Source organism: Trachymyrmex cornetzi, unplaced genomic scaffold, assembly GCF_001594075.2.
Source record: "Trachymyrmex cornetzi isolate Tcor2-1 unplaced genomic scaffold, Tcor1.1 scaffold147, whole genome shotgun sequence".
NCBI classification, from domain to species: Eukaryota; Metazoa; Arthropoda; class Insecta; order Hymenoptera; family Formicidae; genus Trachymyrmex; species Trachymyrmex cornetzi.
Genome location: NW_017296059.1, coordinates 66 through 12,391, shown reverse-complemented (window position 1 = coordinate 12,391; position 12,326 = coordinate 66). Strand labels below are relative to the sequence as shown.

The window sequence follows — 12,326 nt, the reverse complement described above, 5'->3', positions numbered from 1 at the left end:
GCTTGAAATAGTTTTTTTTTTAATTTCGTACAATCATTAATTCCCGAGATAGGGCGTTTCAAAGATTCAAGATATTATGGGATCTCAATTTACGTTAAAATATAAGTTTATTTATCAGTACAAATGTGTAATGGAAAAGTAAAATATTCGTATTTTTCTCACAGTTTTATCTATTTATATATGATTCTAGTTGTGTATGACTCTCCAAAATTTATTTTAGCTTCGAGAAAAATCGCTTTTTTTTTAAAGAAAATCGAAGCTGTTTTTCCAAAAATTTCCTCGTTTTACTTTTTTATGAATCAATTGAAATAAAATAAAGCCAATGTGAGTCACAACATGTTCGTGTTTTAAGATAAGTGTATTAAATCTTAAGATATAGATGCTTCAATCCTAAGGATTGGATCGTCTTCAGTGTAAAATAGAGTTACTCATGTATTCCAATAATTAATTTTGAAATCAAAACTGTGTCGACAAAGGCAACATTGAAACAGTTCTGTAGAAGTTAAACTTTATTTCAAGGTTTATAACTTTATAAAATAAAATTTTACGATGGCGCTTACTACGATAGGAAAAGCGTAAATCCAGAAATGCATTGTTGTACATGCTAATATAGTTTTACATACAAATTTTATTTAAGAATGTATTAGAGATATTTTAAAATAATAACAAAATTATGAAAGATTATCTAAATCGTATTTATAAAAGTAATACAACAAATTTTTTGACAGTTTACTATCTGGATCATAAGTTATTTTAAAAAATAAGTATATAGTGGTATTTTTTTAATCTGTGCTGTAATAGAAATGTATTATAAAATAAATGACAAAAATCTTAATTTTTTATTATAAGTATTTTATGTATTCAAGATATTATTTACATAAAGTTACATTGCGATGCTAATTGTCCAGTAAATAAATAAAATATTTGTTTGTTTCAAATCTTTGATAACTCATCAGTGAATTGCAATGAAACTTTGCATAAGTTATTTTGAGAATACTTAAAATATTAATTTAAAAAATTTAGATTTTTATCATTTTTTATATTTTAGTTTATAACAATAAAATTAACGACAAACAAATAAATAAACTATAAAAACGTGTTATTCAATAATAAACAGAATGTTATAAATACAATCTTTATACGTATATACTTTATTTATAAAGTGTAAATATTAATACATTTGTAAAAATGACCCCGACATATCCCTAAGAGAAATTTTTGAAACATATACGTATACGTATGTTTCATAAATTTCTAAAATAAAGATAATTTATTAAAGAAAAAGAGGGAAAGAAAATAAACGTTCGTATTTGTCGATTACAAATGTTTCAGGTAGTCCCAATGCTACTCTATCAAGAAGACATTTCGGACATCCTTGTTTCAAGTACTTCTTGGCGCGAACGTAAGTACGTCTACTATACTCAGTCCCCCCTCACAAAAAAGTTTTTTTTTGGCTAAACGAAATGAGCGGAAAATCTGTTCTTGTGGATTTGGAAAGCGTATAAATAGCATATTATTACATAATTTCTTCATTAAGATTTGGTTAAGTGGAAAGACTAGCTATAGGGAAGACGAATTGAGCGACTAGAAACAACATGTAGAACGGAGAGCAGCGGACAACTAAAGCGGAGTAGAGCAGATGTAGCTATAGTCGGCCGTCTGTCTTGTAACCTTTGCCTCGCTTTTGCGTCACGCTCAGTCGCGGTTCGGCTTTCTGCTGGCAAACATTCCTTTTCTCTTCTCGCCATCCGCCGCGTAACGGAAGCTACTTGCTGCTGCACCAAAAGTAACAAGCATTCGCGTTAGAGACATTAGTGACCCTGAAATTTCGAAACTACTGTTTAAAATAAAAAAAAAGTCAGAATGCATGTCAAGATGTGGTTTCCACATTTTAACTTTCGAGAAACACAAACGCAACATAGAAATAATAACATGTACTTTATCGAAAAGGGGTTGAAATAATTTCAAAGGTTTCGATCGTCCATTAATGCCATTAGTGCGATCACCTTGGTTGAAATAATCATTAAATGGAATCGTATGATGCGATTTAAGCGCACAAGCGTCGGTACGAGTGAGCGAGTGTGTTGAGTCGCGGAAGCAGTCGCGAGTCGCGAGACACAAATTTGCGGCAACGCGCATGCGAAATCGCACGCGTGAGAAACGAGCAACGTAGATGCAAGTGCATTCAAGCGTAAAACCGAGAAATTGAGTTTAAGGGATGTTGGAGCGACGGCAATTACTACGAATTACAGTGCAATCAAAATTTTCGAACTGGCTTCACGGATTGCAACATTTTTTTACAGAATTAAAATATGCACTAGAAAGTCCAGGTATGTCGTGTGATTTTCATAAGAAAATCGCACAAAAATAAAAAAAATTTGTTTATTTTTTACTCGTATGACTATTACCTAAAGTTATTAACATAAAAACTTTATAGTTTATACACTGAGAAAAAAGTTTTGTTTTCAAAAAATATTAGTTGATTCAACTAAATACAACGGTTACGAGTTGTCAAGCCAATATTTGTTAATTTAAATAAATAACATGTTGACATGCCTCATGTATAATATTGTATTTAATTTATTGAAAATAAATATATAAATACTTGTACTACATAATCACTACGAATTAAAAGCACTCAGTCAAGTTAATAACTTTTTTCTCAGTGTATGAATAATATAACTATTCAGTGGATCTAAGATTACTTGAACGAACAATACTGATTGTGTGTTTGTATAACTAACAAATAAACCTACCTTTCTGTGAGATTCCCTGAAACTTTAATAAAACTTTGTATATTTGTAGAATAGTAAAAAATAATAGACATATTTTTTTATATACAAAAAATTTGCCTAATACACTTTGTGATTGCTATATTGCATAATGCGCACATAGTTTAACATTTTTTTAAACAATGATCTACGGGATTATCAAAGTTAAGTGATTTATCTTGTTAATGTACCACTTTTGTTCCACGACAAATAGTTTATAAGCTGAGAAGATAACTAATTATGAATAAACGATTAAAGTTTGGTAATGTTGTTTCCTAAATGCAAGTTTACATTGTAATTATACAAAATAACTGTATCTGAAAAATGTATGAAATTTTTTCAAATTTAGAAGACGAAGGTATAAAGAGGTTTAATCATTGCAGTTGTTCCTGCAGGAATTGTTGAATCAATATTGGGACAATATTGGGTATTCAATTTTTGTTCAATATGGCGAAATATTGGAAAAATAATTTGAAAGCAATAATTTTTGTACGCAAACGAACTGTCGGTAAAAGTGATGTAGGCAAACGATATTGTAGGCAATCGATTCGTAGACAAAAGGAGCCATCTCTTCAATTACGATCTTTTCACGTGTCAGTTTCCATTTATCAACAATACTGTTAAACATTCAAATCTAGCCAATCGACGTTCTCTTCGACATTTCTTTTTGTATAACCGATATCGCAGGTTTTATTATCGAAGACGCCTGAAGATAGGAAATCGGATCTGTCGGTCAGTGACTGTGTAAACACATTTAAAGCGAATCGTTTTTTTTTTGTGTCCGCTCTCTCATTCCGATTCATTGCGAGTATTTGCATTACATCGAGGAGGACGGATTCGATACAGTTATCTGCTAATGATAACGGCGATGACGCTCATCCGCGGGAGACTCGCGATACGACAAACTAGTTTGACAGGAGACGGTTGACTTATCGCGCTAATAATAATGCTCTTCGTTATATATACCCAGAATATAATGTAAGCGCTGCGACACACGTGATTTCATATAATCACTTGACCGTCACGAGATATTGAACTACTTAACTACTCGACTTAATCCTCTTAATACTCGAAGAATATACTCGCTATTGTTCCGCATTCTCAACGGAACCAAATGTTTCTCGATAATTTAATTCGATATTTGATTAAAATTTTTTTGCAATCTTTTTTGCGGTTTACTAGATTATTGAGATGTGGAAATTAATGTGTATTTAATTAAAACTGCAAATTTTAAAGCACTTTTTATTTTTTTAATGGTACAAACTTCATTTTTGTATATTGTTCATATATGTATATCTTTTAAAAAGGATTATTTTGAGAAATAAATCTTCTTTAAGATTATCCTACTCAAAACAATTATATGACTATTTCTTCAGAAAATGATAACATCTAGATAGAAATATTTGAAATTTCAAAAATTTCTCTCAGTATCCAAATTCGAGACATTAAATGAATATGTCTGTCGGAACATGCTACTTTGATTTTTCCTAATCGCTGACATTTGAGTCGAACTATAGAATCGTCCGAATCTTTCCTAATTGTTGCGAGTGGTATGTTGTTAACTTCCAACTATGTGTCTCGAAGCATTAATCAAGCAGCTTACCGTCATGCTCTTATTACTGTGAACAGTATACTTTTTCTATCCGTTTCTATAACGACTCTCAATTGATCTCTTTTATATCGCTACGTATTTTTCTCATCATCGTGCCTACCTGGTTAATGACTCCGCCGATCTTCCACGGCAATCGTACTGAATTTCCGCCTACGTGTTTGCTTCCCGTGTACCCAGGTGAAAGAAAAAGGGACAATGTTGTCGTACATGTTGCCGACGGAGGACAAGCCACCGCCCGGCGAACCCAGCAGCCAACAGAACAATTATCGCACGACCAGCAAGCTGCAAAAGAGCACCACTGTAGTGAGCACATCTCCCAGAAAATGCACGGACACGACTAGAGCGATGATCGTCTCCACCAAGATCGAGGATCCGACTGGCAGCGATCCTGTCGCCCGGCACGGTTTCCCTCGACCGGTCGAGAGCCCGAAGCACAATGGGACGACAACCGCGAGGAAATCGACCCTGCACAACGCCAGCAGGGTTACTAAGGACGACAGCCTCTACAGCATCGACAGCGTAGCCAGTACCGCCGGCAGCGAACGTAAGAACAAGATTCTCAACGGCGCGAAGCACGCCAGCCTGAAAAGGTAAGTGAAGAAGATAGCAATAAAAAAAAGCGATTTTTTTCAAATTAAGATCATCTTAAACGGGAAGTTACTAGTCTAGATCTTGTACACTCTATAAAAAATAACGTTAAATTATTTTTTAAACAATTATAAATGAAATTCAATCGAGAAATGTTCAATACAAATAAGCAAAAGTCATATTCAGCTAAAGTGGATGTTGATATCTAATAACATTTTTGCGTGAATCTTACAATTTCCACACAGTTTAAGCTTATTTTTTAAATAAATTCTCTCTCTCTCTCTCTCTCTCTCTCTCTGAGAGAAAAATTTTTGGTATTTGTGACTATAATTGCATATTACCGTAATTACGATTATTACTACTATAATGTTATTAATAATAATTATATGTATAGTTTATCAATAAATATAAATGTATACATACTTGGCAACCAAAAGTAACTATAGTTGTAATTATAATTGCTATACAAAAGATTGTATATTATTATAATTTAACTACTACTTAACGACTAAGTTTATAGTGATTTCAGTTACTAACTATATATATTTATTGATAGAACGATATATATAGTTATTATTAATAACGTTATAGAAGTAATAATCACAATTTTATGGCAACCTGTAATTTTATAGTCACAGAAACTAAAAATTTTTTTTTAATGCAGGATTCCGTGACACTGTTATCATCTGTTGTATCCAAGATCAAAAGTTATAAATATAATCAGATAGAGGTAAAATCACAAATCTTTGAAATCGAAACACGGTTATTGTTTTTCTCGGAAAAAATGTTGAAATTAAATCGCTTATGCTCTCTCTCTCTCCCCCCCCCCCCTCTCTCTCTCTCAGCAGGTTTATTGGGATTTACATGATAAAATGCCTCTCTTTCGCGAAAAAAAAGAACGTCACTACATGTCGAGTCTACAGGCTGATTTTCGCAACTCGTACGAAACTTTTGCTGGCACTTGCACGAAGGATAGGTCAGGGTCAACTTCGCCGTGACTTCGATGGGTCGTCATAATGCATCGAGCGGAGCCTCGCTCGGACAAAACGTACCGAGACGATCGAGACCATCTCCTGAATGCATTTAATAATTCTGACCAAAGACACATAAAATAGCGAGAGAGATATTTCAGTACGAAACCGGTGTGAAATAAAACGCGAAGTAGAAAAAAACTTTGATCCTGTCGATCATATATGTTTTAACACTTAACGTGTCACAAATGTTACGATATTATTAAAACTGTATGATTGAAATAATATTCGGAGCTGAATTAAAATAGCTAAACGGGTTCCGCAACGTAATAACAATCTTGTCGACATGATATACGCAAAAGCACAGTTTCTCGTTTTGCTGATAAAAACTGAGAGAAATGTTTTGGTACATATCAACAAAATCAGTAATATAATCAATGATTTTGTTGATATATGACTAACAAAAATTTTCTTATTTTTTTATTAAAAAATTGTTCTAATATATATTTGGTTATTCTAACCAAAGTTTGTTTTACAAGAATTGTTTTGGACAACAAAGAAGGCGCAGGCGTATCAATAAAGCTGTTTTTTGGCCCTACACGGATTTAATTTATATTGAGTCAAACTGATTCTTTAGATGGACTTCATATTTTCTTATAACTGTTTTGCATAATGACGAATAGTTCTTTTTCAATCGATTTTTTTTTTGTGTATTTTAAGACATGATCTTATTGTAATCGAGTTTGAATATTGTAAAAATTAAATGATTTATTCACAATGGCGCTTGAAAATTATAAGTAATAATCATTATTTAAATATTTGTCCGTTTTTAAACAAATCCGTCAGTAAGTATACTACTACGTTTTTTACAAGCAAACTAAAAAAACGCTGATTATTCATTTGATTTTGGACTTGTAATATGTTGAAAGCTATGTTAAAATAGTGAATATGTATTTTTATATATCCATATAAAAAATTTAATTATTTTTCTTTTAAAGCAAATGTTATTGAAAGTGAAATAAAAATTTTTTTTAATAAAAATCATATGATTTTAAGAGTCTTTAGAAGTATTTTTTTTTTAGATTTGCTAAAACTTTGGTTATCATAGAAAATTAAAAAAAAATTATATTTTTTAAGAACGTGTCAATTTCGTCATTTCACCCCCATATACTGGTACATATGGATATATAAGTAGTAAATATACTCTTCTGATGTTATCTAGAATTATCGACAAAACTGCCGAAACTTTGAAAACTTTTTCGTCCCTCGAATGTTAAAAATTTTTCGAGGCGTGAAAAACTTTTGACGATTTTGATAGTTTTGTTAATAATTCTGGATAACACTACAAGAATTTTAATAAAAAATATCAACACTTGAAGCTGTAAAGTTAACGTTTGAGAAGTTATTGAGACTTCGTATCACGGATCGAAAAATTTCTAACACTTGAACAATTTTTGAACGTTTCGATAGTTCTAGTAGGAGTCCTAGATAGCACTTCAAAAATTTTAACGATAATTATTATAACTTTAAGCGCTTAAATTAATACATATTTAAAGAAATATCGTATTTTTCGTACTTCATTTCGTAAAGTTAGCGCCGAAAATTTATCGGTGATTTTTTTTTAGCAGAACTATTTTTAATTTTATTAAGGAACTCTAAAACTCTTCAGGGTATATTTAGAATTATAAGAAAAATTTATTGTTTTAAAAGATAAGATGCTAACTTTACAGAGATGAAATTGTGTTCTATTATAACAATGTGAGTTTCAATTCTTTTCAAGCATTTCTTAACGATAAATTCCGTGATAAAGAAATTTATCTAATACACTATGCCGATTAATGCATTTTCGAGGAGCGTTTATTTAGGTTCTTCATAATAATACTGGCAGCGCGTAGCTTGAATCACTCTAGAAAGAAACTGATCCGTTGCCAAAACGCTATTGCGTACTTAGGAAATACTGTTGCGTATTTAACGTTTATTTTTTTTAAATTCTTATATATATATGCATATTTAAGAATTCTTGAAAAGATTAAATAATAACACATAATAAAATAATTGTGTCGAAGCACGAAAAGATTAAAATGGAAATATTTTTTATTGCTTCTTTTATTATTCTCTTAGGAGAGATTTATAACATTTACTTCTGATATATTTTAATATCTTTTTCATTTTCTCATTCTTAACGATCGATTCAATTATAGTTTAAAGCTTAATTATTGATATTGTTTAATATTAGAAAGTAAAAAGTCATAATCTATTATTTTGTAAAAAAAAAAATACGGAGAATTTTACTATAAGAAATACAATTTTACCAATTGGACACTTGGACATTTCCATAAGTACGCTGTATATATCATAAAGATTAAATATCTCGTTCATATTAAAATTCTTATGCATATTTATAATTCATAAAAATGAATAAATAATAACGCTTAATAAAATGCACTTATGTAAAAGTATGAAGAGATTGAAATGAAAGTGTTTTCTATTGCAAACAAGAACCATAGTATTCCATAATCGATTTCAACCGAACAGACTATACCTCTCGCTAATCGACTGCCGCTGCGGCTCTTTTTTGAGCCGTAAGAGTAAAATTATCTCGGCTCGATGCAGTAATTCTTCTGCGATCGAGCAAAAATAAACGTTTAAAAAAAATTTTTTTTTTCGATACACAGGATGTCTTTGACGATATCATTTCAACTCTGTTTATTTACAACGTCCTGAATTAATTATGAGAATCGTACTATCCTTGAGAAAAAATGATTAATTCGAAATGTGCGCTTCTCCGTGAAACCCAGTTTCTTGTCATGATTTAGTCATCAATTAATTTCAAATGTACACTAGTTTATAATTATTTATAGAATCTTTAAGGTATACGTTGTATCAGGATATTCAAGTTAGCGTTAAATTAGATAGTAGATCGAGTTTTTTTAAATTTTTATTCGAAATGATGATTCAAGTAAATAGCAATACATTAAAAGTTTGTTTTTGTGTGATAAATCTGAAAACAATAACTTATACAGAGCCCGATGTTACACTCTTTACATTTAAACCTGAAATCTAAATCTTTTGTTCGCGATTCTTTCTGCTTCTGTAGTACAAACAATACATTTTTTGTCCTGTTGGATGATTTTTATTTTTTTCTGGATATGAAAAGAAAAGCTAACCGTCAGACATACTCTCTAAAAATAAATCAGTATATTATTACCGAAAAACACCAAAAAGTCGCTGATTATATAGCAGTTAGAAGTGTAGAGCATTGTAAAGCAGTAAAATTTTACTGAAAGAATTAGTTAATATTAATTAATATTAGACTATTATTAGAAACAATAACTTTAGACTGCAAAATCAGAACTTTAGCTGTTTAAAACACCAGTAAATATTCCAATAAACACCAACTAATAGTAATGACCTCAACATTATAATTTTCTATTCACCAATTTAATATGTACAACATACAACACATGAGTTATAGTTAACAGTTACATTGTTTACTAAAAGAATATAATATTGAGATTATACTATTGTTAGTTCATATTAATAAAAAAATTATTATTATTTGACGCACATAGATAATATCACATTGTAAATAACTTCTCATCTAGCTGTTGAGCTGTATTTTATTTTTTGTAATGGTTTGACTAGAAGTTTTGTATAATTGACTATGTTGAAGAAGGGATCAAACTTGTTTTTCTATCTATTATCGCCTTTACATTAAAGAAAACTCAAACATGAGTTGAAACGTCTGTACCGATATTGCAAACTTCGTATTTGGTAATTATTATGTGTAAAATTATTAAAAAATTATTCTTTTATAAATATAACATGCAATTTTTGTGGACAGTTGCTGAACGAATTTGTTAAGATTTTCTTCTGATTGTTTTTCACCGAAGCCATTTCCGAGACGAGTAATGAGTAACTGTGTGCGGCATATTCACTTCTATATACGGGTCAATCTTGATCACGCGCGTAATTTGACGCCATGGTGATCGCGAGATTTTGATTTTGATATCATCTTTGCGGTCGTCGGTTCAGTCGGTTGTGGTCACGCGATAGAAAACTGAGGTTTACAACAAGTATTTTTCATGCACTGATCGATATCATATGACCTGTTTTGATCGCACGCCGAATACAGGATGTTCAAAATAAGTAAAGAGTCATTTAGCTTTAAAGACGTTTCTCAAAATGTGGAGAAAATATTATTCCTGCCTATTTATTTGTTTATATATATAATTCCGTAATAATTTAATTATAAATTTATCAATGAACTTGTTTGTTTATCTATGTATTTGTTGCTTCATCAAGAATGATTACTGTTTAGGGTATCCTTCGGCTCGAGCAAAGGGTCGATGGTGGAAACACTCGTTTATGAGACCCCCGTACAAGAGGAACCTGAGATCAATCACTTTCTGGACCACAACGGCCGCTTACCTCCTCCTATGATACCTGTGCCTGATACTGAGTAAGTCTTAATCTCACAAAAAAAGAATTATCAAATTTCTATTCTAAACTTCTTTTAATCTCGAATTTTAAGTATTTTGAATATTTAAAATATTTCAAAATTTAACCTAATACAAAAAATGTATATTATGTGAAATTTTTTCTGAAGTAAAACGTATAGCTTTAATATAAGAAGTATATGGCACATTTACTGTTACATTACACAAAAATTTAATGCAATGAGCTTAATTTGGATCATAACAGTTTTAATTGGCGATAAACAAATGAGATATCATGCCACATAGATACATATATTGAATATGTGACGCACGTATTGTTTTTCGCGAGCAATCGTAACTTTAGCAACACACAACTCATAAATTAACGCCTCAAAGTTTCGATCACGGAAGCCGATTATCGCGTTAAATCGCATCCTCGAAAGCCGCATGTGCGTGACGTCAACTGGCGCACCCGCGAGCACCGAAATAGCATCCGTTTCTACGTGCGCATGCATCGAGAAGCAATGCTAGATTGCGTAGAAATCGACGTCTGTAAATATCGAATCGGCTCGTCAAATCAAAATTGCGGCGCAAAATCTCGCTATTGCTGCATCAAATCCCCTTTGGGCTACGTCTCCACCCTCGATGAACAAATGTTCATCGTTAAATATAATAAGATACCGAACCAGGAGTCTGCGAGATCAAATTGTACTTTCATGCACTTTTATATACGCACTAAAACTGATTTAGCAATGTTATCAATCAAGAATGAATTAGCCAACGATTTCCATTACAAGGAATTTTATAGAAATATTCGCAAAAGCTAATAAGGCAAAAAATATAATTTGTAAATAAGTTACCTTTCTCGCCTTTTTACAAAATATATTTCTCAAATTTATTATCTCAAAAATGTATTATTATTACAAAATGTATTGTTACAAAATATATTATTATAAAACAAAATGTAAAATATATTCTATTAATTACACCAGTGATATCAAAATTAATACAAAAATAAAATAAAAGTTAACAAATTAAAAATATAAAAGATAAATATCTGCACTAAATGCATATACCTAAATGCACTCATGTAATGTGTAGTCATTCAAAAATGTCGCTTTTGCGGCGTGCTATTCTGACATTCTGCATTCCGTTATTCACTGCAAGTATTGAAAACCTATAGTTCGTTACGTATATTATTATATTATTACTAGATTTTCAGTATTTATAGTGAATAACGGAACCTAGCCACAATCTTAGCGTGTATCGAGTAATTTCCCGGTCCACTAAGGCGCTCGCAATGCCGACCGGTAGCGATCGGTCGTGTTCGTCGCCATTTATACGTTGCGCCTTAACGCGAACAGTAGTCATTGTTACTTCGTAAATATAGAATTGTAAAAAGAGTAAAGATTTTTGCAGAAATTAACGCACGTTTTGAGTTGCACAAGTATACCCATTATTCCCATAATTGCAAGGCTACAAAGACATGAATCAACAAGAAAACATAACGCAACAGGCACATGCCTTTCTTTAACAATAGAAAAGTATAAAATATAAAAAAGCAAAACACAAACGAAACTATTATCCTGCTACGTCTTCGTCATAGTTCTGGATAACGCTAAGAGTAGGAATTTTTTTAAGTTATCTTTTATTTGTCTTTGCAGTTTCGTATTAATCCATGCGAGCAAATTCCAGCGTAGAGGCGATTAAAACAGTCATAACAGCCCCGATTATATCGTTATAATTATAGTTATACACTACAACGCAAAAGTAAAACGTGCATAATTTAAAAACATTACGTACATGAGAATATAATATTATTTAATTACCCATTACACAATATTTTACCATATATATTTATAATAATGAAAATTTTACTGTATTGTACGCGGTAAGATATATAGGTAAAATACCCGTGTGAAGCTGGCCCCCCAATATTAAAACA

General features: G+C 31.3%; 1 protein-coding gene across 1 annotated transcript; it reads left to right on the top strand.

The window, feature by feature from the left end:
• Positions 1-1,555: 1,555 nt before the first annotated feature.
• Positions 1,556-10,404, top strand: LOC108757565 (uncharacterized; the record flags this gene model as incomplete). Its single annotated transcript, XM_018502025.1, has 3 exons — positions 1,556-2,330; positions 4,561-4,973; positions 10,264-10,404. Coding segments are annotated over exons 2-3 (536 nt in total), but the record flags the coding sequence as incomplete, so codon positions are not given.
• Between the last annotated feature and the right edge of the window lie 1,922 nt (positions 10,405-12,326).